At 38.8% G+C, this 27800-nt stretch overlaps 1 protein-coding gene across 2 annotated transcripts in view; it reads right to left on the reverse strand.

The window, feature by feature from the left end:
- Positions 1 to 21873: 21873 nt before the first annotated feature.
- PLCL1 (phospholipase C like 1 (inactive)) overlaps positions 21874 to 27800 on the reverse strand; it is a 386099-nt gene continuing 380172 nt past the window's right edge. The window contains exon 7 of one of the 2 annotated variants that reach the window (XM_064286854.1): positions 21874 to 25971. In XM_064286854.1, coding sequence (XP_064142924.1) covers positions 25937 to 25971 — 35 coding nt within the window. In that variant the 3' untranslated portion in view covers positions 21874 to 25936. The remainder of the gene's footprint in view (positions 25972 to 27800) is intronic. The other variant, XM_064286853.1, reaches the window with a different exon arrangement.

The following is a 27800-nucleotide window of genomic DNA, read 5'->3' on the forward strand; positions in this document are numbered from 1 at the left end:
CTAAGTCTTGGTTACCACAGTGCCCTTGCTACCTACCATAGAGCCTGGCACCACGTAGAGTTCAATAGCTGCTTGCTGAGTCTGGGAAAGCTGATTAAGGCCCTTGGGAAACTATTTTAGGGACTCTCGTGGCCATGTTGGCAGCTGGGGGCCTCTCTGGGGGCTGAAGATCCCTGCAAGTTGCAAGGCATTTTTGGCTCTGGAGAGCTAAGAGGAAACAGAGGTGGGCAGAGACGAAGGAAAGCTGGCTGCTTGCCAGACTCAAGAGGCATAAAGATAAGGGGACTTCCAAAGTTTCCTTGAGTGTGTTCAGTCCAGGCTCTCCAGAGAGGAAAGATGGCTGAAGGCCCTGGCAGAAGCTCTACCCATATTTGCCCAGAGTAGCTCTCCAACAAACAATAAAGTTGTATCATTATACACTTCCACGTTTTCACCTATTCCTGACCCATGACAGGGAGCAAGCAAGTTGGGGGAAGGAGGCAGAGGGAGAAAGAATATATGAATGAGAAATAGCCACGTAGTTTTCCACTCACTGATTTCTCCAAATGGGAGACATACTGGTATGCAAGATTAGTGATATGAAAAGGACTTTGAACTTAAAGTGTCCTACAATTCTAAGACACATTTACATCAATTTTGCTCTACTTTGTATTAAAAGTATTTGTCTTCTTTTATTGGTTTTCTATTGCTGCTGTGACAAGTCACCATAAACTTAGTGGCTTAAAACAACACAAATATATTTTCTTATACTTCCGGTGGTCAGAAGCCTACTCTTCCTATTGATGCTAATCCTACATGCCTATTAAAGGCCACATTCAAGCAAATTAACCTAATATTGATTGCCCTAAAGAAAGTTCTGTTTTATAATGAAATTGTAAAAATTAAAAAAAAACTAAAATATTAAGGAAAGATTATGTGCTCCTCAATCCCAGAAAAATTTATTAAGAAATTGGACCACCCTCTACCCTAATGATTTAGATGCTGACTAACTAAAGGGAAGAGGACAGATTAGCTGTGATAATAAGAGGCCTTACAGACTAGAGCAGACATTAGTCATCTAGTCAACAGCCTTCATCTTTGAAAATAGAACCCTGATTTTGTTCACCTTCCTCTGAGCATCCAAGTCCTTTTATTGAAGTCAATCCTCCAGCCCCAGCCCAGGGGCTGAATCACAGTTGATTTAAGCCATTCATGGCTTAATTTCATTCTTTTGCCAAGTAGTAAGTTTAGGCATACATTTTTATCCAATAAGTGAGGTGAAATCCCTTGGGGTGCTTCCAGGTAGGTTTTCTTCACACTTGAAAATAAATCGAAAAGGGAGATTTTCCTTTTTCTACCTCTATATATTGTTGTCTTCATAAGACCACCTGGAACTGTGGCAGCCACCTTGGGAATCAGCAAAAAAGAATGGTAGAAAGATGCATCTTTGTTGACGTCTTTGAGCCAAACTTATAACTACCCTAACTTCAAACTTATACACATCTAAGATAGTTATCATCTTTTTATTTCTCCTATTGAGAGGTGAAGTCTAATTTCACTCTCCTAGGCTGGCCCTGGTGACTTCTTTGATCAGTAGAATACAGTGGGAGACTTATGAGGTTAGGTCATAAGAAGCCTTGCAGCTTCTATGCATTTCTCTTGGAACGTTCGTTCTGAGGGAAGTCAGAGGCAATGTATAAAGTTCAACTATCCTGAGCACACCCTGTTGTGAAGAATTCACATGGAGATGTAAGATGTAGGCACTCTAGTTGACAGCTCCTGCTGAGCTCCTAGCCAACATCCAGCATCAACTACTAGTCATGTGAGTGACTGCCTTGAATATCCAACCCAGACGAGCCTCAGGTGACTTCAGCCCCAACTATCATCCTGCTGTAACCAGATGAAAGATCCTGAGTAAGAATCACCCAGCAGAGCCCAGTCAACTCATAGAACTGTGAGAGATGATAATAAATTGTTTTAAGGCACTAAGTTTTATAGTAGTCTGTTAAGTGGCAGCAGGTAACAACAATATAGCCAAAGTACCCAAATGATAAAATATCTAGAATCTTTGAACAAATTTCTTTGTACAAAGAACTTCCAAGGAATTCAAGTGAAGTAATGGAAAGAATGCCAGTACCATGAAACTCAAAGGGCCTGTACTGCTACCAGAAAGAGGGTGCTGCTAAGGCTTGAGACATAAACAGGAACCACAGAGTGGTGAGAAATTGAAAGTAGCCATAGTTTTGAGCCCATTCGGGCATCCTGTAAGAATTTGGGAGCTTTAAATAACAGCTGGAAAATTCACAGAATCATTTGTTACACAATTAACAAATACTGACAAGTAAATGGATATGATATAAACCGAGTAAGGACTTGGTAGTCTATTGTGCTTGTCATTAGTGCTGTCACTCTTTGCTACCCAACACTGCTGCACTGTGCCTGCCCATACCTATTCCTCAAGCTCAGCTGTTCTGAGCACATGCGGGGCACACTCCTTTCCATTATTCTATATGGCTTGGCCATAGAGACCCTCACTGCTGCTCTTAGGGCCTCAGCACTTAAGTGTTCAGTGACTCATAGCAACCCTATAGGACAGAGTAGAACTGCCCTCTAGGGTTTCCAAGGAGTGGCTGGTAGCTTTGAACCACTGACCTTTTGGTTACCAGCCAAGATCTTAACCAGGGCTCCATCAGTGGTCTAGAAATGCTTAAACTGTTTACACCACCACGAGGGCTGGGATCAAGGGTGGGGCAGGGGGCAGCGGAGAGGGAGGGAAAGGAGCTAAGCCTCCAGGATCACAGTTTGGTCTCTCCTTCTTGGGATGTGGGTGGGGGTGAAAGGAGATATTTTCTCCTTCCATAGTGAGTCCACAGGAAGGAGAAAACAGTTCTTATTTTCCTTTTTCAAATAGCTCACTCTATTACACATGGTATCTGAGAAAGGAAAATTTGACATTGAGTACATCGGACAAAAATCATTCTGAGTTCTTGCAATATATATGGTTTCTTGAATTAAAATGATTAAAGGACATATCAGATGAAACATTTGAAGGCAAAAAGTTCATGAAAAAGATTTGTCTTATTTATAGCCCAGCCTTTCCTTGAAATGAACAGTATTCAGCTCATATCAGGAATAGTTAATAGACCTGGAAAAGCAATACTTCTAACAAAGGTGATACTTAAAAGTGCCTATTGCATTAAAAAATAAAATACACTATACAGAATAAAATTGTCCTATATGTCCATATCATAAATTCAATCTTTACAAAAAGATGAAAGCATTTTAGGGCTGTAAAAATTAAACCCAATCAGATGAGCATGAAAGTAAGTCTCAATACTGATAGATTAAAGTGCCAACCTGAAGCAGTAACATTTAACAAAAACTGGCAGCAGTTTAAAAGAGGTCAGTTCTAGAGGCATCACAATGCCACACAGTTTCTTGCAAAATACCCACCAACAAAACCCCACTGCTTTTGAGTCAATTTCAACTCATAGTGACTCTGTAGGACAGAGTAGAACTGCCCCATAGGGTTTCCAAGGCTATAAATATTTACTGAAGAAAACGGCCACATCTTTCTCCCTCTATCTTTCTGGAGATCTTTGGAGCCCTGGCTGCTAACCAAAAGTTGATAATTCAAACCCACCAGTTGATGCTTGGAAACCCTATGAGGCAGTTCTACTCTGCCCTATAGGGTCACTGAGTCTGAATCAACTTTGAAGGCAATGGGTTTCGGTTTTTTTTTTTTTTTTTTTTTGGTATAACTATATTTCAGAAATTAAGCATTAAAAGCTTTTCATACATTATCTCATTTAATCCTTACACCTCTTTTAAGCCTTGTAAGGTAGGTGGTATTATTCTCCCATTTTTATGATTGAGGAAGTTAAATTCAAGGATGTTAGGTAAGTTGCTTTAGGTGATTTTTCAGAGAAAAGTTAACATAGCAGGCCTAGGACTACCATCTACTTAAAAAGGTCTGTTTACAAGTTTGGCCCAAAGCTGTTGTCCGGGAGCTTGACACTTGAACAATTCCTTAATTGATGAGACTAGTTCATCTTTCCTAGACTGTACCAAAGTGTGATTTATACTAAATATCTGCTTTCTTTATGGGAATCTGAAATTTTGAAGTTGCTAGGCAGAGAGTGCCTATGTGACCAGCCTCCAATAAAAACCTTGGTAGATAGGCCTCTAATGGGTCTTCCTGGGCAGAAACAGTGCACAAAAACACTGCACACGTTATTGAATTTTTTGATGCTGGAGAAAAAAGCATGATCAGTTTCTCCACTCTGGATGGAGAAAGCATAAGAAGCATAAGCATGAATTTCTCCAGACTTAATCTGTACCTTTTTCTGTTGTTTACCTGTCATGTATCTTTTTGCTGAATAAACCTTAGTTGCTGTGAGTTCAACTACATGTTTAGTTCCATGAGTCCTTCTAGCAAATCGCTTAGCATAAAAATGGTCCTGAATATCCCTGACATAGTCATTTAACTAGCAAGTGGAAATCCAGGATTCTGTTTCAGACCTTTAACTTGATCTTCTGACCAATGTTAAGTAATAAGGACCAGATTTATCCTAATGTATGAAACCAGGAAAGGTTCACATCAGGGTTGTATCCTTTTACCATATTTATTTAATCTGTATGCTGAGCAAACAATCCAAGAAGCTGGACTATATGAAGAACACAGCATCAGGATTGGAGGAAAACTCATTAACAACCTCTGATATGCAGATGACACAACCTTGTTTGCTGAAAGGGAAGAAGGCTTGAAGCACTTGTCAATGAATATCAAAGACTACAGCCTTCAGTATGGATTACACCTTAACATAAAAGAAAAAAAAATCCTCACAATCAGACCAAGAAGCAACATCATGATAAATGGAGAAAAGATTGAAGTTGTCAAGGATTTCATTTCATTTGGATCCATAACCAACAGCCATGGAAGCAGCAGTCAAGAAATCAAACGATGTATTGCAATGGGCAAATCTGCTGCAAAAGACCTCTTTAAAATGTTAAAAAGTGAAGATGTCATTTTTAGGACTAAGGTGTTTTGACCCAAGTGATGGTATTTACAATCACCTCATATGCATGTGAAAACTGGGCAATGAATAAGGAAGACCAAAGAAGAATTGATGCCTTTGAATCATGGTATTGGCAAAGAATATTGAATACACCATGGACTTCTAGAAGAACAAACAAATCTGCCTTGGAAGAAGCACAGCCAGAATGTTCCTTAGCAGCAAGAATGGTGAGACTTCATCTAATCTACTTTGGACATGTTATCAGGAAGGACGAGTCCTGGAGAAGGGCATTATGCTTGGTAGAGTAGAGGGACAGTGAAAAAGAGGGAGACCCTTAACAGGATGGATTAAGTGGCTGCAACAATGGGCTCAAACATAGCAACAATTGTGAGGATGGTGCAGAACTGAGTAGTGTTTCATTCTGTTCTACACAAGTAGCCAGAACCAACTTGAGGGCACATAACAATGTGAAATTACTAAAGCACCAAACAAAATACATCAAACAATGGTTTACACGACACTGGACATCAGGCATCAAAGGATAATGATCTCTGAGAAATGGAAAATAAACAAGATGATCCCTATTGCCTGGAGAAAGTGTCCAGGGCATCAAAGAGGGAAGGAGAACCCAGGCAGAGCCTGGTGATCTCCCTGAGTTGAAGACTTATTATAAAGTTCCAGTAATTGGACAGTGCTACTTTGGCAAAAGGATAGACACATAAATTAATGGAGCTGGAACAGAATAGAGAACCTCGAAGTAGGCTCACACAAATATGGTAAATTGATTTTTGACAAAGGTGCAAAAACAATTCAATGGAGAAAGAATTGTCTTTTCAACAACCTATACCTCACAACTTACACAAAAATTAGCTTACAGTTGATCATAAGGCCAAGTATGAAATATAAATCTGTAAAATTTTAGAAGAAAATATAGAAAAAAAAAAAACCTTTTGATCTTTGGTTTGGCAAAGATTCCTTAGATATAAGAACAAAAGTAAAGTCTGTAAAGGAAAAGCTGACAAATTAGGCTACATCAAAATTTAAAACTTTTGCTCTAAAAAGGATTAAGAAATGAGAAGCCAAGATATAGACATGGAGAAAAATTAGCAAATGACATATTCAACAAAGCACTTATACTTAGAATAGATACAGAACTATTAAAATTTAGCAAAAAAAAAAAAAAAAAAGGCCAATTTTTTAAAATAGAGCCAAAAGTTTGAAGAGACACTTTCCAAAGAAGATATCTAATAACTAAGCACATGGAACATTAGACATTAGAAAACTGTAGATTAAAACCACAGTAAAAGACTGCTATACACCTAATAGAATGGTTACAATTTAAAAATTAAAAAAAAACTTCCAATACCAGTGTTAGCAAGGATAAGGACCAACTGGAGCTCTCATATGTTGCAAAATAACAGAGCTACTATCAAAAAGAGTTTGACATTTTCCCATAAAGGTAAACATATACTTTCCATGTGACCCATCAATCCCACTTTTATGCCAGGAAACCCAAGGCATGGAGTTTACCCTGGAGTAGGGGTCAGTAAGAAACCCTGGTGGCATGATGGCTAAGTGCTGGGCTGCTAACCATAAGGTCAGCAGTTCAAACCTACCAGCCACTCTGCAAGAGAAAGATGTGGCAGTCTGCTTCCATAAGGATTTACAGCTTTGGAAACCTTACGAGGCAGTGCTACTCTGTCCTGTAGAATCGCTATGAGTCAGAATCAACTTGACAGCAGTGGGTTTGATTTTTGGTTTAGGGGTCAGTAAACTATGAACCAAGTTTAGCCTGCCCAATCTTGTAAGTTAAGTTTTATTGGAACATAGTCCCACTTATTCCTTCATGTAACCTCTGTGGCTTTTTTCATACCCCTGAGGTGGAGTTGAGTAGAGTTGTGACAGAGACTGTATGGTCTACAAAGCCTAAAATATTTATCTGGTCCTTTACAGAAAAAGTTTGTCGTTTCCTTCTCTAGAGAAATTGATACAATCTTACCCCAAAACTGCATGTGACTGTTGACAGCAGCTTTCTTAATAATTGCCAAAAACTTTAAACAAGTAAATGTCCTTCGATGAGTGAATGGATAAACAGTGGTAAATCTATACAATGGAATTTTACTAAGCAATAAAAAGAAAAGGAGCCCTGGTGGCACAACAGTTAACAGTGCTAATTAGAAGGTTGGTGGTTCAAACCCAGCCAGTGGCTCTGCAGGAGAAAGACCTGGCAATCTGTTCTCATAAAGATTACAGCCTAGAAAACTCTATGGGACAGCTACACTTTGTCATATGGGTTTGCTACGAGTAGAAAATCATTACGACGGCACCTAACAACAACAATAAAAACAATTGAGCTATTGACACATGCAACAACATGGAGAATCTCAAAATTACCACCCACTCCCCCCCCAAAGTGTACATACTAAATGATTCCAATTATATGATGTTCCAGAAAATGTCAACTAATCCATAATGATGAAATGAAAATAAATTGTAATCTGGAGATGGGGGGTGGGGCAAAGAGGTGCAGGGGGGAGGGATGACAAAGGGGCAAGAGGAAATTTGGGGGCTGATGAGTATGTTCATTATCTTGATTGTGATGATGGTTTCAGGGTTGAATACATATGTCAAACATTCTGATGTGTAGTTTATAGTATGTTAATTATATCTCAATAAAACTATTAAAATCCCAGGTCTGTTTATGTTCAACGCCCTTACCTTTAACCACCGTGTTCTACCTTCCATCTCATGACAGGAATAAGCTAAGTCATGAAAAGCTTCATCCACTGACACCAGGCTGTCAATAACAGGCTGCTGTCTTTTGATCCCAAATGCTTGGGGATGGAGCTCCTCTTCCCAGGGCTCTTTTACTATTGTCAGAGACACAGGCATCCCCAGGAACTGGCCTGCGCTGCTGACCTCTCATCTGACCTCGCTCACCTCCTGCTCCTGACGGCCTCACCTGGACCAGGTGAAGCCTCTTAGAAGTCATGAGAGGCCTGGGCACCTCTATTTTTGAAATTCCAATAAGCCGAAGGATTACAGACTCATTGAAAATGAAGTGTCTGTTTACAGGTTGAGTTATCTGCAAGTAGAGACTAAGACAGAGTTGGGGTAAGAAGTTTATTAGGAATTTGGAAAAGGATAGTGGTAATATTTGCATGACATGATGAACTTAATCAGTGATATTGACTTAGACATGTAAAAACTGTTGGATCTCCAAATGTTTTGTTACGTATATATTTACCACTATTAAAAAAAAGGAGAAGTTTATTAGAGATTAACACCTGCGAAAGGAAAAAAGCAGAACTGGGCAGAAGAAGTCAAACTGCATGCAATACAGGCCTGACAGAGCCTTGGCAACCTGGAGAGGAGGTCTGAAGAGAGTGCTACGCATCAGAGCTGTTCCAAGTCAGGTCAAGATGGTTGGTCCTTTATACCCCTGCTTAGTCACTGGAGGTGGGCTGACCAGGAAAGATATGACTTTGGCCAGGCGGCTCTCTGCAGCTGAGAGACCCTCAATGAGCTAATAACTGGATACTGGCTTGTCTACCACCTGGTCCTTGTAGTGTCGGGGTGACTTAAATTACTTATAAGGAGCTCTGGTGGTGCAGTGGTTAAGTGCTCAGCTGCTAACTGAAGACCAGCAGTTTGAACTCAGTAGCTGCTCCACAGGAAAAGATGTGACAACCTGCTTCCATAAAGATTATAGCCTTGGAAACCCTATGGGGCAGTTCTACTCTAGTGATCTCTAGGGTCACGAAGAGTTGGAATCTATAAAACAGCAATGGATTATACTTGTCTATCATGCAAAAAAAAAAAAATCAGTATGCAAAATACAGGTGTAGTCTATTTTATCATTTTGCTAGGCATGAACCCCAAGGCACAGGTAAGAAATTAGCTCCGTCATTGCAAGCAGATCAGCTGCACTAATTTATTCCCTGTGCCCCCCACGTGCTGCGTAAAGTTTCCAAACCTTGTCACGTTGTGAGAAATAATGTTTGGTGGCAGATTTCAGAGGTAGCAAAAAAAGAAAATAAAAAAATAAAATAAGTAAAACCACGTGCCTGATCTATGAGGAAAAAAAAAAAAATTAGGAAGAAACTGAATATTGTACCCAGAAAGAAAAGGTAGAGAACTATACATTGATGGTAGGTATGCTTGACCAATTGTAGGAAGCCAGACAGATGTTATGCAGGAAGAAATGAGATGAAGATAATGAGGCAGCCAGCAGGGGCCAGGAATCCTATTTGTAGCGCATGACGCTCGAAATGGGTATCTGCGAGGCAGCAGGAGGAGCGTGGGCTGCCAGCCCTGTGATGAACAACGGGAGAATTTCCGGAACAGTTGCTGTCGTAGTAAGGTTTTGCCAAATACCATAGCAAAAAGTTAGTATGCTACAGGGTCGAGAATAGAAACAAGCGTCTACGAGTTGGTATTTTTCAAAAATGAACTGTCAGGAGTAAGCTTTTACTAATCAAGTGATAATATTTTACTCTTGAGTGATATGCTTGCGGAGCGTGGAAAAGTAATGAATCAGAATCACAGAATATTTCAAATGCTGGTCTCTGAAAATAAAATGCATTGTTTTTAGTGATGAAGGAACACTTGTAGAAGTTCCATGGAAATTCAAGCAGGAGGCAAGTATAAATAGCGCTGGCAATGGAATACATGGTAAAATAGGCAAAACTGGGCCTCCAGTATCTTCTCTCCTCCATTGTCTCCTGCTCAGCCTCTCATAGGCCCTTGGTGCAGCGGCAGCTCATGGCTCCTCTCCCTCTTTAGCCTACTCTGCCTGCCCTCATTAGCCCCCACACACCAGCGCCCTTGCAACATACCACTACGTGTTTTTTATCCTTCAGGATCTTAATGGAGAGTGTACAGCAGAGAGCCTGGGATTCCCTTTACTAATCTCCAGTAAAACAAATTAACCCTCACGCATATTGTCCATTCCAGAAGCATTCAGGTTTTTTAAAAAAGGACTCCAAGACACTGTTTCCAGTATGTTTGTGGGGGACACATTTTCTAGGTTGTTTAGGAGTCTTCTGGGGTTTCTCCAGTCACACCATGTAGGTAGTGACCATTCTGCCCAGGAGTCAAGTTAGCCCACAGCCTAACCTTGTTAGAGGTCATTCAGCCCTGAAGAAACCTCCCAACTCCTCTTATCTTGAGGACACTATTTGCTTTCCATGACTCTTTAAAGCCTTCTTTTAATATTCAATTCCCTCCACACACACTCAAGAGGCAAATTTGATATAGTGGAAAGAACAAGAAGGCTTGTATCTAAATCTCGACTTTCCTATTCTCAAATGAAGCCTTGGGCAAATTACTTCAACCTAGCTGAATCTGTGATTCATCTGTAAAAACTAGGGATAATACCTGCTTTACAGGGCAGCTGCCAGGAGAAGTTTGAACATGCTTGGCATATGGAAGGCACTCAAAGATTTTCCTCCAAGCAATAAGGCTATGAACAGAAATCTAAGACTGGCACATGTTCTCTTTTGAGTGCCAGACTAACCAGAGCAACCAAATCTTAGGGCTTTGAACTGGCTCATTCCAGTTAGAACTCCTGCTGAGAATTTGCATTTCCACCCTAGGTACACTGAATCAGAATCTACAGTTTAACAAGATCCCCAGGTGAGTCTTATGAATAGTAAATTTTGAAAACCACTGCTCTGCTAGTGGTTCTCAGAGTTGGTCCCTAACCAGCATCATTAGCATCACCTGTGAACGTGCTAGAAATGCAAATTCTCAGCAGGGGTTGCAATCCAAATGAACTGGTTGAAAGTCCTGTGGGAAAGCTGTAGGATGCATCCAAGTAGGAAGGTATGAGGGAACAGGAGCACAAAGAGAGATACCTTGGAAGGTGTAGATAACACAAGGTATTTTCTTAGCTGCGAGTGACTTGAAATTGATGAGACTATCACAGGTATACAGAAACTATTTGCATTCGCTTAACTTCTATCCAATGAAATAAAAGGACAAGCCGTTTCTGAAAGAAATTACATTCTTATTTTTCTTTCTAAAAACTTTTAAAAGCAAATATTTGGCATAACTTGAATAAGTGAAAAGTTATGAAGGATGAAAATCATGGTACACACACACACCTCCATTCAGCTGTACGAGTAGAGTAAGATCACTGCGTCTAGACACAACTGGTTCACATCCAAGCTCTATAAGACCACCAACAAGCTGCTGGAATGCCCTCTGAAACGCTCCCATCAATTGGTTACCTAACCTTGCTTGACAATTGGCAAAATTATGCCTTGTTGGGTTTGTAATTCTCGAAGCACTTTAAACCCTATCTCAAACTCAGTGTTTCTGATTAACCAGGGCAGTTCCACCTTCTTCAACTTCATTACCTCCCAGAAAACATCTGTCTATATGGAGCAGCTCTTCTTCCTCTAAGAGGGATTCACAGGTGTTGGTGGGTTGGACAATGGAAACAGATGCCTTCCCACCCACCAACCAACACCTGTGAATCCCTGTTACATTCCAGGGACCAAGGAACATCACTTCCTGCCTTATGGTCCAGATCCATCCTTTACGGAAGGAAATTCCTGCAACTGTAGAACTCGGAAGTCCCTAGGGTGCCTTGAAGCTGGTGTTCATCCGCTTTGCCTGGCCAAACAAAGACTTTACCCCATTTCCTTTGTGTGGGTTATTTACTTTTCCTAGAAACCCATGTCATTAGCTGTCAAGTAAGCTGGTATTTGCATAAGCCTTTTCAGTTGTTCTGGCAGAAGACAATTTGACTTTAGGTGGCCCTTTCCTCTAGATGAGGACCTACTGCTTATTTTTTATGCCCCAAAATCTTGTCTAATGCCTGCAAAAACTAAATATCCGATAAATGTCTTTTGAACCGATTTACAGACACAGGAAGACAAGCCTTTTCACACACTACTATAGTAAACCTATAGATGAGTGACTAATTCCTCCAAGAGCAAAAAGTTTCTGAAGCTTCTGTTTCTCTCCTGGAATTCTTCAGAATGCTTCCAGAAACTTTCCTCAGGAGGACCTACTTGTGTTCTTCCAGAGCTCTCAGAAAGGAGCCTCTCAGTCCCCTGGTCTCATTCGTTCTATGCAAACCCCACACAAGGCCAGAGCACTAGTTTTCTCACTGAGGAATGACCAGCCTCTTTAAGTGTCAGCTGCAAAGAAACTGTCAACTTTAATAGCCTAAATATTTCCTTCCCATTTCACCACCCCCTCTTATCTAACCTGTTTGCTACCAGGTTCCTGAAATACAATCTGCTAGATGGGTGTTGATAAAAATGGTGTGAAACAATAAAAAGACTATCAGCTATAGAATCAGGTTGCAAGCATGCAACAAACATGACCAAGGCATTGAGTAACATGATGCCTTTCTTTTCTGTCAAGGGGAAGTAGTATCTTCCCTATAATTGGAATGATTCTGAGAATTAAATGAGATAATATGTGTAACGAGATTTTTGAAATATTTTAAGAAACTACACAGTATATCTTGATTAAAACAGGTAATATAGATCCATGCCAGACTGATACATATGATGTAACAAGAAACATTTATTGGATGAAATGCTAATATCTAACTGTTTAAACTAATCATGCTTAGTTGCACACTGAAATCACGTTGAGAGGTTTTTAAAATTATGAGTACTGTCCCAGATCTGCCTCTGGGTATGGGGATGAAGGTAGGAGTGGGGGTGGCATAGATATTTTTTAAATGATCTCCTTTGTACAGCCTTCCATATTTGCTTCCATTTCACAAGACATGCTTCTTTTAATAGATTTTATCTAGTGAAGTCTCCAATAATTTGTTTCCCTCATGTCACATCATAGAAAACGTGATAAAAGGATCAGGGTCCAGACACAGAAAAATAAGCCATACCACAAACAGTGACCCTTGCTAATATCCCTAATAGCAGAGGCACTTGGTGGAAAAGACACCACTGATTATAGCTTTCATCTCCATTACAAATTTCGCAGCTAAGAGAATTGAAAATAAACACTTCTACTTTAGTGCTTTAGTACGCAGTTTTTATTTATGATTTATAATACCATGGTATCAACTGTTTTACTGTTTTGTGAATGTGTGTGTGTTCCAGTTAGCAGTGCCTAATTTGTTATTTTCTGTCTATCTCCATTCTTTTGCTCCTCCTGTGCCTAGCCATACAAAACTTTCAGTCACACAGCGTTGCATATGCTCTTTAATATATCTGTTATTTTGCTTCCTTAGTGAAGAAGCATTGATTGCCTTCCCATTCCAAATGTGTAACAAGTAAATCATTTTTGTAGACATAGTACATCACAAAGCATCCAAAAATAAATATTAGTATAGAAGACAGCTTTGAATCTCAAACATAGAGCAAGCTTTCTTGAAGAGAAAAGCTGGCGGTGTCCTTGGTGATAGTTGCCTGTTGCCATGGGAATGAATCCAAAGATTCTATGACATATTCTAGGACCACATTAGCTAAGGGAAAGGCTGAATTTTAGATGTCAACCCTGTGTGCATATATTTACCTGGTAAAACTCTGGGGAAGGTAAAACTGAAGATGAAAGGAATATATAAGTATTTAGTTATGAGATTTCTACCTGAACTTCGTTATTTTTAGCTGGTGCACAAGTTGAAAAAAAAAAAAGAGAGAGGAAGATAACAGATCGCATAAAATTTTATCCCATTAAACCCTGAAGTATAACTTAATGGAATAACAAAACTCATTTAAGAACACAGTGGATTTCTTGTTTTCAGGTCTCACGCACAAGACAAGTAGCACTAAGTAAGCTTTGTTATTCACGTGATCATGAGGCCTGTAGGTTTGAGTATAGTAGCACCATTGCCTACCTTCAAGCACATTTTTCATAATCTGGGTTTCAAATAAGTGTCTAAGGTTCAACAGAAATTGAACCAGGAAGCCATTCTCACTTGCTATCTCTCTGTTCTTTACATGGAACACATGTTCAGAAGTCAAGATAAAAGCTGTCCTGCTCAGCAGCCCATGGACCCTGAGAGAGATCATCACCAAGGAATAGCTAAGTTTGTTCTTCACAGGAGTGGGTTATCATTGACTCTCTCTCCCAGCCAGCCTGAACCTGAGAAAGGTTCAGCCTTTCCCAAATGTTGCTGATTTCTGGATATTAGAAACAAATGAAGTGGCCAATCTTCAACCATTTTTGACCTGTAAGAATGGCAAGTTCTTACATTCAGGGTAATTAATATATTACTGTTCTACAAGGCTCTTCTCAGAATGCAGATATTAAATATTTATGTCTGATATGAAAAAATTATATGTGGTTTAAAAAACCATGTAAATATGTATAGATGTAACTGCATCACCCATCTCTGTGCTATCTAACCTGGCTAAAGGAACTTATTTCTGAGATATTTCTATAATCGTCATTAAGTATTGAGCGCTGACTCTGTGCCAGGAACAGTGCTAAGTACCATGCACGACTTTTTTCTCATTTAACTTACAATAACCCAGTGAGGTAGATGCAATTATTTTACAAATAGAAGAGAGGATAACACAGATTAACTTGCCCAAGCTCATAGTACCCAGAAGTGAAGCCAGAATTTTATCACACAGGCAGTCAGACATGAGAGCTCAGCTTACCGAGGTCCCGTGGGGTATTGGAGCTGCAAGGCATCAACTTCAGGCCAGGTCCTTGAATGGTCTCCAAGGAAGAGAACGCTGATTTTCTCCAGCAAGGAGAGGTCTTAGGGTTCCTCTTTTCTGAGCAAGGCTTACATTTTAGTATAAGAAACCTGCCACACTTATGTGTTCAGTCTCCTTTTCCCTCTACTATGTAACCTGATTTTCAGCACAGTCTGACCTGGGGCTTCAGGAGAAGAGAATTTTTTTAAATGATGTCTTGGTGGACTTTTGGCTTTTACAGCTTGCCCCGAGTTGAAAGTTGGCTAAACTAACCTCCTGGTTTATTTTCTTAAAGACTTCCACAGAAATTTCTTTCCTCAAGACTTCTACAGCCAATGCCACAATCCTTTAAATTACTATTACCCCCATACTATTCAGGTGCTAGAGCTAGCATATGAGTGACTACTTCAGCTGCCACCTGTACCTCATCTTAATCTACCACAGATGAGTCTGTTTTATTGTGATACTTCAGCATGGCACAGATTATCATCAGGAATCTTCCACTTACCACCAGAAATGGGTCTTTGTTGCTATTTGACTGATGAGTTATTTGTTGCAGAATTCTATCCTAAAGGTCTGTGTTCTAGAGCTATGTCTGACACCAACTGGCTTAGCTTGGGTTCCCCCACATCAGTGCCTGAAACAAGACTTGTGTGTAGGTAGTTTATTTAGGAGCTGATTCCAGGGAGGAGGAGTGAGCTACCAGGAAGAGTGAGAGAAGAAAAAATATATATATATATAAAGGTGAGTTATTAATATTGCAACTGTAGGCAACAAGGGCTTGATTTCACCAGGACCTCCTAAGCAGTATAGAAAGTGCCTCCAACAATTATCCCCATGAAAAACTAGAAGCAGAAACATTTATCCACTATTCTATAGCCATCCCTTGTTGGCTGAGGTTTGCCTGAGGGCTGTTAATTCCCTTACACTTCCAACTGCACACAGAGCAGCCAAAACAAACACACCTATCTTAGGGCATCAGAAGAACCCTAGAGCAGAGAGTGAAAATGGCAGTGTCTGCTTGAGACAAGTCTCCATCAGGCTAAAGTGAGTCAGAGAAGACATGGAACTGTCGTGCCATAGCTGAAATCAGTCATTACCAACAGGATGCAAGGTAGAGCTTCAGGAAGTATCTGATATACATGCTAACCAATCCTTCCACTACATTCTCTATTTCTGTATCAAGCCATAGCAGTAGAATTATCTAAACTGCATTATGCTTACATACACATACAGACAGAGATAGAGACATACTTGAGGTACAGATAAAGACTTTTTTTTCCTTTTCATTCATTCTAACTGCTGTGGAGAAAAACAGACTAGGGGATGTTTACTTGGAAGCTATTTTCAATAATCCTGGCAAGGCAGTGTGGGATGGTAGGTGACAGAGGTAAGTGATAGAGTTAGGAATGGAAGGAAGCAGGAGGAGTTCAGATATATTTGGGAGGTAACACTAACAAGAATTGGTTATAAATTGGACATACGGATGGGAGAGAAATGGAGATGGACTCCTAGGGCTTTGGCCTGAGCTCCTGGAAGATGGTATGCCATTTAGTGGGTGGAAGAAAACTGAGGGAAGAACAGGTAGTAGGAATGATAAGGCTGAGAAATTAAGATTTTTTACATGATAATTGGTCTTTAAACCTCTCCTAGTTATAATGGTGGAGCCCTGGTGGTGCAGTGGTTAAGAGCTCGGCTACTAACCAAAAGGTCGGCAGTTTGAATCCACCATCCGCCCCTTGGAAACCCTATAGGGCAGTTCTACTCTGTCCTATAGGGTTGCTATGAGTTGGAATGGACGTGATGACACTTAACAACAATGGTAACAGTTATAATGGCAGAGAATACTGCAGGGATGTTTATGATTGTAAAAAGAAAGCCTTATTTTGTAAATTGCGACAAACAAGTATTGCCATATATGATTCTTTGCACATACCTTGAGGAAAGAACACAATCTATTCATCACTTGCTGAAAAATGAGCCTGTAATCCATAAAGCTTTGTTCTACCTGTGAAATATATTTTTTCATGATTATTTAGAAGTTGTTCAGGAAGGACAGAATTAAATGAACATTTATTTTCTTACTCAGGAATTTATTTTAAATCTCAGAAGTCCAAATGTTCTCTATAAAAAAAAGAAAAAGAAAAATCTGACACTACTAAAAATGAACAAATATAGAAAACAATTTTAAAAGCATATTCTCTTGCAATTTGATTTTAAAATCACAGAATTATGATTTCTTAAATTGTCATATTGTATTCCGCCTCACAACTAAATTGAATTGATGGCACAGGGAAACAGATAGTAAAAAAAAATTCACTGTGGTATCTCCACCAAAAAAAAAAAAAAAGCCTCCTAATTTGGTGTCTGCTATAGTACATCCTGGTGGCGCAGTGATTAAGCACTCAGCTGCTAATCAAAAGATCAGTGGTTTGAACCCACCAGCCACTCCATGGGAGAAAGATATGGTAGTCTGCTTCCGTAAAGATTTACAGCCTTGGAAACCTTGTAGGGCAGTTCTACTCTGTCCTATAGGGTTGCTATGAGTCAGAATTGAGTTGATGACAATGGGTTTTGGACAATACACAGCTGTACTGTGAAAGCCCTTAGTTTTGACAATGGACGATGGTCTAACATGAAATATCTGGCCCATAGAACAGGATAAGAAAGCCATAGCAGCACCTTTCCTAACTGGAAGAACTACCAGTCAAGCAGTGGCTATGGTACAGCAGAGTCTGAAGTCAAATAAAAATGGTGCAAGGTTAAAGGTGGATTTGATTTGGTGGAGAGAGCTAAATTCAGTCTATTAATTGATATAGCTTTGTGCCATGGCTTATAAGTGAATTTTTTTTCCCCCATAGCTGATATTTCTCTTGTTTGAAAGTCAAACTGAAAATTGAGCACCAGGAAAATTCAATGAACAAACAATGGAAACAGAGAAAAATAGCCAAAGGATGGTGGGGAAGCAGCAGGAAGACTGCCACAAAGAAGAAATTCAGTTGATGAAGCTATAATTATAAACCTGAGTCTTTCACCACGTGTTCAAGACATTTCACTGTCCCCCATTCCCTGACAAAATAGGGTCTTAGTAGGTGCTATCTACTGAAACTGATCTACATGTTATTACTCAAGCCTTCTTAACAAACCGCTATAATTTATACCCTCTCCTGGCCCCATATGCCTGACAGGATTGCATGTGATGAAGGAAAAATTAGAATTCATGGGGCCCCAAGTATGGATATACTGACAAAGACAACTCTGCAGAAAATCTAAAATCTGGACTCTCCAGTTGGCAAGGTCAAATTATTTATACTATATATGCTGACATGTAGAAGCTACCTCCTCCAAGTAAAACAGAATAAGGATAACGTCTAAAATCCAGGACATCAATACTGGCTACTGAGCAAAACTTCTAATCATGTAACAGTTACAATACTGTTGATATTTTATTTGTATAACATTCTATTTCACTCAGCTGTGCCTTTGTAATTTCTTTAAAGAGGCATTGTACATTGTCTCATAAAAGCTATTGTTATCCATTCCTATGTCATTTGGTTTGTTTTAGCCATCAAATAATTGTCAGTTCCATGTTGAGAAATGCTGAAGTTCGTGGTTACATAAAAGGCAAAACAAAAGGACTTAAAGCAATGTACCAGAAAGTATTTGTTTTAGCAATCCTAAAATCTAAACATTTATATATTATATTTTATGAAGAGATTGTACAGAAGAGATGACATTTATGTGGTGCATTTGGAAATGTAAAAATTCACATGCAAAAAGGCAGTACCCCAGTACTAAAACCCCAACCTCCAAAAAAACAAAAAATATGATTAAATGCATATATATATAAGAGTAATGAAGAAAAAATCTATACAGATCTTACAAAAAATTAAGAAAACGGCATGCACCTTCTATTTTTTCTTGCAACTGCTCCCTCCTCCCACCCTGTGAGGTATTTTCATAAGCACACGTGCTAAGTTTTTTACAGCAACATTCAAAAAATAGTTAACATATTGGTGCTTATGAAAATACCATGCAGGGGGAGGGAGCAGTTGGCAAACAAATGTAGAAAGCATGCATTATTTGTGTAAAAATATAGTATACAAGAACCTGTAACATAAAGGCACATGACTGTAATACAATGGTCATGGAAGATCATATTTGTACCTTTTAAGAAAATTTTGAGCTAGCATTTCTTTTATACTCAATAAAATTTAAGAAGACCTAATTTCTATGAAATAAATTCTAGCTCTATTATTATGATGTGATCTTGTGAAAATTACTTAATGTCTCTGTGAAAGATAGAATTTTTCAGAAATGGTGATAGCAACATTTCTGGTCTCACATGCTCTTCATGAAATTTACCATACCTCATTAAGAGTTGCAGTCTAACCCACCTCTCCTCCTTGATATTGGTTGGGCTTTGTGGCTGCTTCAGTGAATATAATGTGGTCAAAATGATACTGTGTGACTTAGAAGGTTAGGTCATAAAAGGTGATATGGCTTCTTCCTGGCTTTCTCTAGGGACACTCATCCTTGGGATTCAGCTACATGTTGTGAGGAAGGCCAGGCTACATACAGAGGCCACTTGTAGGTCTTCCAGCTGCAGTTCCAGCCAAGAGCCAGAACCCACTGCTAGAAGAAGAAAAGTAGGAAGGCCTACACTCTCTGATATAAAGCTATTGTAATTTAAGACAATGTGGTAGTGATGAAAGGACAGACATCGACCAATGGAACTGAATAAAGATTCCAGAAACAGACACACGCATATATGGATGCTTGATTTTTGATAAGGGCAGCACTTGTTGTTAGGCACTGTCAAATCAGTTCCAACTCATAGCAAACCTATGCACAGCAGAACAAAACACTGCCCAGTCCTGCACCACCTTACAATCGTTATGCTTGAGCTCATTGTTGCAGCCACTGTATCCATCCACCTCTTTGAGGGTCTTCCTCTTTTCTGCTGACCCTGTACTTTGCCAAGCATGATATCCTTCTCCGGGGACTGATCCCTCCTGACAACATGTCCAAAGTATGTAAGACACAGTCTCACCATCCTTGCTTCTAAGGGCAGCACTACAGAGCAATAAATGGGCTGGGTCTATTGAATATATTAGTAAAAAATGAACTTGGACCCCTACCTCACACTATATACAAAAATCAATTTTAGGGAGATTGCAGATTTACATGTGGAAGATAAAGAAAGCTACTATGAGGTAAAATAAGCTATCTTAATTATTGTAGGGAGGCAAAGATGGTGAGCACTAAGTGTAAAAGAAAAAAATCATAAATTGGATTAAATTAGGGACTTCTGTTCAGAAAACACATTAGTAAAGATGGGGAAAGATAAATTACAGGATGGGAGAAGATATTTGTAATACAAAACTGATTAAAAATATATTAAAAAAGTATAAAGAACTACAAATCAGAAAAAAGACAGGCAAACTAATTAAAAATAGGCAAAAGACACAAATAGAGCAGAACTTTATAAAATGGCTAAAAATATAAAACAAGGTTTTCTATCAATATTTGTCTTAGTCTTCTAGTGCTGCTGTTAACAAAAATACCACAAGTGGAGGGCTTTAACAAAGAGAAATTTATCCTCTCAGTTTAAGAGGCTAGAATTTCAAATTCAGGGTACTCCAGGGAAAGTCTTTCTCTGTCGGCACTGGAGGAAGGTCCTTGTCACTAACCTGCCCCAGCTGAGGAGCTTCTCAGCGCAGGGATCCCAGGTCCAAAGGATGAGCTATCCTCCTGGGTCTTGTTTCTTGATGGTATGAGGTCCCCATGTCTCTCTGTTCACTCCTCTTTTATATCTCAAAAGAGACTGGCCTAAGACATAACCTAATCTTGTAGATTTAGTTCCTCCTCATTAACACAACTGCCTCTTATCCTGCCTCATTAACATCATAGAGGCAGAATATACAATACACAGGAAAATCACATCAGATGACCAAATGGTAGACAATCACACAATACTGGGAATCATGGCCTAGCCAAGTTGACACACATTTTGGAGGGACACAATTCAATACATAACAATAGTCTACAAGGAAATTTAAATTAAATCACAGTGCGATATCACTACAATCACCAGAAACGCTAACATTGAAAAGACTGATAACACTAAATATTGGAAAAGATGGAGAACAATTGGAACCCTCGTACACCACAAGCAGGATGTAACTTGATACAATTTTGGAAACTAATTGGTGCTATTAACTAAACCTGAAAATTGAAAACCCTTTAATCCACAGGAAACCCTGATGGAGTAGTGGCTAAGAGCTACAGCTGTTAACCAAAATGTTGGCAGTTCAAATCCACCAGGCACTCCTTGGAAACCCTTTGGGGCAATTCTACTCTGTGCTATAGGGTCACTATGAGTCGGAATCAAGTTGACAGGAACAGTTTTTGGTTTGATCCACAGTTCCACTCCCTGAGATGAATAATGGTATTTGCTTTATTCTTAAAGTAGATAATTAGAGAAACATGTTAAGAGATATGGAGAAATCTAAAGGTCACCAAGAGCAGAATTAGAAACATGACATATATATTCCAAATAACTAGAAAAACAAATAAAACAGAATCCACAAACTAAAATAAATTCCAAGTAGACTAAATACTTAAACATAAAATATAAATTATAAAAATGACAAAGGAAAATGTTGAAGAATATTATATTACCCTGCAATGGAAAAAGTCTTACTAAGCATGACACAAAACACAGAACCATAAATAAAATATCTGATAGAGTTAAAAAAAAAGTTACCTACTTAAAATTTTTTTTAAATAAAATCTATATATGGAAGTATAAACTGAATTAGAGGGCAAAGAGAAGTAAAAAATATATATATTAGCAACCCTGAAGACAAACGCATGTTAAGGTTCTTCTTAAATACCTCTTAAACATCAATAATAAAAATATAAAAATTACCACCCCATCCAAAAATGAACAGAACACAAAAAAAGACAATTCACATGAGATGATTTGTAATCAATATACTTATTAATATGTAATCAATCTCTCTAGAGACTAAAAAAATAAGATTTTAAATTTAGTAGATTGTCAAAAATAAAAATAAGAAAAATTTAAACTTATTGTCACCAATAATTTGAGCACTCTCATAAACTCCTTTGAGAATTTAAATTGGATATCTTCTTCAGAGATCATTTGGCAATGTATTTCAAAAGCCCTAAAAAAAAAAAAAAAAAGGTATCCTTTGACCAACAATTCCCACTTTAGAAATTTATCCTAGAGAAAAAAACTTTGTAAAAGTACATTTTCATTACCTTAATGCTTATAAAAAGAAGCTAAGAAGAGAAAACCTAACAATAAGAAATTGTTACTGAACCCGGAAGGGGGGTCCTTGTCTCACATGCTCAGACTTGCCAATAATCTGGACACTAGCTTTTGAGAAAGAGGAAGTAACTACTGCAATCCGCAGAGCAAGGAGCTGGGAGAGAGTTCCTCAGATCCAAGTCCCCAAACTATAGGGAAAAAAATAATTTTTTTTTTTTTAAATTATTTTTTTCCCCATAGTTTGATGGGGAAGCAGGGCTTATATGTGATTTGGGCAGCATCGTACTAGGGAGGGAAAATTCTAGGAAGAATACATAGGGAAGATGTTGCAGGAATTATGGTGGCCAGGAAACAAGAGGTGATGTGGTTCTTGTCGGACCTCTCGCTTCAGAATGGGGTCCACATGATGATGTTCCTTCTGATTCATTCCATCTGTTGCTGCATCTTCTACTGAGGTCAACTAATGATCACAGCTGGCCCTTCTGAGCAAGTTGGGTGGGCCAAACCTGGCTTGGGCTAGTTTAAGGCAGTCTTTTCTGACTAATGAAAATTCTCTGGCATTCATAGGGTCAGGTTACAGAATTGATTAAATATAGTATGGTAATTCATAGTTATTGGAAATGATGATTTGGATCAAGGATCACCATCTCAGATCTCCACAGGGGCCAGATGTAACATAAATGTAAAATAAATAACAGAATTGATTAAATATAGTATGGTAATTCATAGTTATTGGAAATGATGATTTGGATCAAGGATCACCATCTCAGATCTCCACAGGAGCCAGATGTAACAGAGGCTCTTTGGCAAACTGGACAGCACATGCCCAATTTGGAGAGACAGCCAATTACTCAGTTCCAGTTAATGGATGCCAAGCAAAAGGGATCTGTGTGTATGTGTATGGGTGTCTAGTGTTGTCAGAATATCCAATATTTTTTAAAAAGCAGGAAATTACAATTTTTTTATGTGAAATCTACTAATTTTCAAAAGTTAGCCATTGGTTAAAATGTTTTGAAAAAGATTCAGTGACTAAATAAAATATGTTATCAATGGATTGGATATAGTCCAAAGATTGGGACTTCCAATGTATATAGTATATATTTTATTATCATAGAAGGATGGAAACCCTGGTGGCATAGTGGTTAAGGGCTACGGCTGCTAACCAAAAGGTCAACAGTTCAAATCCACCAGGCGCTCCTTGGAAACTCTATGGGGCATTTCTGCTTTGTCCTATAGGGTCGCTATGAGCTGGAATTGACTCGACGGCAACGGGCTTGGTTTTTTGGTTTCATGAAAGGATATCTATGTTATATTGTTAAAGTTTTTAAAAGCCTCTTAAAAACAGTTTATGCAATATGATCTTCTTTTTCTTAAACATGAAAACATTAGTTTCTATGTGTAAACTCTAAAAGGTGTCTGAAAGGATATAAATAAAAGTGTTAATAGTGTTTTTTACTTTCTTTTTCATACATTTTTCTATTTTTGCATTTTTATATTGATTATTTTTTTTATTATTATAAGAAGGATAAAGCCTTTATTATTTGTGGTTATGTGAAAGTAAGTAAGTGAAAATAGAATTAATATCTACCACACATCAATTGAAGGAGACCTTTTCTATGATAGCTCAAGTCCATAGAGACAGACACCCATAGGATGTAATAATGTAGCAAAACCATAATAAGCAAGAAGTTTTGTTTTTACTATTCCAACCAGAGGCAAGGCCATCATGTGGGTCTTACCCTTTCAACTCCTCTACTTTCAGTATCTAAAGCTCCTTCCTGACCCGTACACCACTCCTTAGCAATGAAACTCAGCCAAATGGAGCAGAGGATGTCTGACAATTCATTGCCAGAAGTACCAATAGCTCAGGTGGACTCCGTATCCTATTCTTGAGAACATCCATATAGGTAGGACCCATGCCAGTCAGTGGAACTCAGGGATAAATGGGATAAACTAGAGAAACCACTTTCAAGATTGTATTCAACCCTGAAATAAAGAAATGAGTAAACATTCTTTGAGAGTTTGTCACCATTTATTTTCTTCATTCATCTCTGCCCCTCCCTCTCATTAGTAAAGGCATGGATTTCTCTAAGTGGGTTTCAGGGTGGTGAAAAAGTCGACAGAAGAGACCAACAAACTGGCTGACATAAAACGGGTTTTGTTTCTCTTTGTATCACCTGTTTTTATCTTAAGGAGCTTAGGTGCCTGCATTCCACTTTTCCTCCCACAGGCAGGCTAGGCATAACGTAGGATAAAGAAATTTTTTCAGGCCATTATATTACCATTGCAAACCTGCTTCAAAATGAGTTTCTAGTACACCCCTCTCCCAAGCACCCAGTTGCAAATATAGGGAATAATCTGGTCCATTGAAATAGCATACTCTTGGAGATATTTTTGATATAATAACCCATTTTCATTCTTCTTCTTTTTTTAATTAATTCATAATAAAGAGAACAATATAAAAGCTGTTTCATATCTTTACTCTTTCAGTAATGTGCAACATGACCATAATAGTGTTAAGAAGTTGAGAATAACTTAACAGTAGCTATAGAAGACCTTTTTAAAATTGCAAAATTTCAACAATTATCTTCCCTAAATTCCCCCAAATTAGCATGTTTGTTAACCAAATTAATTAAGAAGCTTTTCAAAATAAAAGCAACGCTTTAAATAAATATATTCTTTCAAAACGATAGAACATTTAGTTCTGCTGGAGGTAACAAACATATCACACTAGAGTAGTTTATGAAGACATTGGGGTGAAAGTTATCCAGATGCAATTATAAATGTACCTTAGTTTGTCATTTTTTCTTTTTTGTGTGTTTTTCTGCATGTGTTAAAATTATATCAGACATTGTATAATCAGATAGTTCTTAAATCGTCACAAAGCTATTATCTGACTCACAGAATTTAAATCTACTCAACATGATGATACAGTATTGTTTGAACAATGTCTTTAAATGTAAATTTAGTACCTTAAATTAAATTTAATCAATGCCAAGACTTCTCAGACGCCAATGTCTGTTACAGAAAATGAATGCTACAACCCCCAGTTTGGAAGAAAACACCTTCCTACACATCTCAACCCTGGAATTTCACAACTGAATGTTATTGTCATATCAGAATCCTAATTATAACACCAATTCCACTGTGTTTAAGAGTCCACATAGGTGGGTATAAATTCACTTATGATCAGCTTTCCAACGGAAATCATATCTGTTAGTAAGCTACTATAGAAATTTTGTTCCTAAAATTGAATTTACTTAATAAATATTTTAAACAGTTCACTAACTGAATAAATGACTGCAAATCGTTCCAAAAATTCTAATCATTTATCTTTCATTCACTTTTATTTCTACTGTGATTTTTAGGAATTTTTCTAATCCATATTTTAATCTATCAAAACATCTAGATATTGGTAAATTTTGTTTCCTTCAATAGTTACCTATGTTAAGACCTCTAAATTAAATGACAAAGACAGAAGTAAAATTAAACACAGCAACAGGTTACAGTAAGTGCTCTTTAGAATTTCAAATGAACAAGTTTGCCCAAAAATAATAAACGAATAATTTACTAAGTGAATAATGAAACACTGAATAGATTTTACAGGATTTCACACACACACATACACACACTGGTGTGTACACACATCTTAGATTTTAAAACACTGCTACTAAAGTTTTAACTTAGATAAATTAACTGCATTAAAACACTGACATTGTGAAAATATCTGTTTATGTCCAACACCCCATTGAGGGCATCCTTTGTGAACTTCTAAAAGCTGAAAGAAAGAAAAAACAGACAGAGAAAACAGAGTCCTTGACAGAAAGGACTGGTGAATGTGCTGATGGTGCTCAGGCTCACAGCTTCCGGTTCTCCTCGCCACCTTCCTTCTCTTCTATCGCTTCCAGGCTGCGCTTGCTCTCGCATCTGCACTGCTGCTTGGGTCTCTACTCAGTCCACAGGACAGGCATACCAGCTGGATCTGCTTCATGTTTTCTATGGCTTCATTCTTGGCATTCTTCAACAGATCTCCTTGGCCCTGCAAATAGGTGGAAACATACACCAAAGAAGAACATTATGGCCAGGCAAATCCTGAGTGACATCGCTCTATATCCTTCGTGCTACTGCTGAATGAGACAAGAGACCCAGACCCACAATCTTACTTTCCCAGTGTTTAATCCAGTGTTCATTCTAGCATTATTGAGGGACTATGTCTCAACCTGAGCCTTACCTACTGCTGCTATAACAGAAATACCACAAGTGGGTGGTTATAACAGAAATTTATTTTCTCACAGTGTAGGAAGCTAAAAGGCCAAATTCAGAGTGTCAGCTAGCAGGGAAGGCTTTCTCTCTGTCAGCTCTGGAAGAAGGTCCTTGTCTCTTCAGCTTCTGCTTCTTGGTTCCTTGGAGATTTCCATGTGTCTTGGCATCTATCTTATCCCCTTTCTGCTTCTGCTCACTTGTTTAATCTCTTTTATATCTCAAAAGAGACTGACTCAAGATACACCCTACACTAATCCTGCTTCATTAACATAACAAAGACAATGCATTCCCAAATGGGATTATAACCACAAGCATAGAGGTTAGGATTTACAACACATATTTTGGGGGGACACAATTCAATCAATAACATTCTACCCTTTGACCCCCCAAAATTCACATCCTTGCTGCATTCAAAACACTTTCACCACCACACCCCAAAAGTCTTAAATCAACTCCAAGTCCAAAATTTCATCTTCTGAATCATCTAAATCAAATATGGGTGAGACTTTAGGTGTATTCCATCTGGAGCAAAACTTCTCTTCATCTGTGAACCTGTGAAATCTAGACTACAAGTTATCTGTTTCCAAAGTACAATTGTGGAACAAGCACAAGATATACATTTCCATTACAAATACGGGAAATTGGAGGGAAAGAAGGGATAACAGGCACCCAGCAAGTCTAAAACACAGCAGAACCATTTATACTAGCTCTCAAGGCTTGAAAATAATCCTCTCTTCTCTGAGACCATCTGGAGAATGGTCCTGCCCTCTAGACTCTGAGTGTTGGCTGTGCTTTCTGGATTCTGGGTGGAGAATCCCCTCCCCCAGCCCCTGGCTTCAGCTCCACCACCCAGGCCTACAGTGGTGGCAACTCTTCTCCCTCAGCTTTGGGTGGCCCTATTCTCCTCCATCTGAGTGGTGACCCTACCCCCTCAGCCCTGCCAGGCCTCCCTCATTCTTCTGTCCCTTGGACATGGCAGCCCTGCCCCTTCAGCTTTGGGTAGTGTCCCCATTCCCCTGCCGCACCTTAACAACAGCCTCAAACTCTGGAACTGAGCTGGCGAAGATCCTACTCTGCAACCTAGGAGGCTGCAGCCCCACCCCTTGAGATACAGGAGACGTTGGCCCCACCCTTTGAACACAAGAAGGCCCTGCTTTCCATGCTCATCAGTTCTTCTCATCTCTGAGCTGCTGCAGAGATGGTACTTTCCTTTTCTTGGAGGACAACAAATGTAGCTCCTCTGGCCTGTTTCCTGCCTGTAGAATTCCAAGAGGCAGACAGTTTTCTTTTCTTTCATCCTGTGTCTGACCCCTTTGGTCTAAGTTGATGGATTTTCTGCTGTGGCACATGGTTAGATCCATCAGTCACAGGCTTAATTTCTTTAATAAAAGATTGTGTAGCCATGTGCTTGGTGAACATTCTAGGACATGTGTCCTTAGTTCGTACAACAGAATTTTCCAAATCTTTGTTTTGTTTTCATTTTGCACGTTTCTTTTTTAAGTACATGTCTTCCCTCTCACATTTTACTATAAGCAGCAAGGAGAAACCACATAGCCCCTTTAGGATCTTGCTTAGAAATCTTATCAGTCAGATATCCAAGTTCAT

This window comes from Loxodonta africana, chromosome 6 (genome assembly GCF_030014295.1).
Source record: "Loxodonta africana isolate mLoxAfr1 chromosome 6, mLoxAfr1.hap2, whole genome shotgun sequence".
NCBI lineage: Eukaryota > Metazoa > Chordata > Mammalia > Proboscidea > Elephantidae > Loxodonta > Loxodonta africana.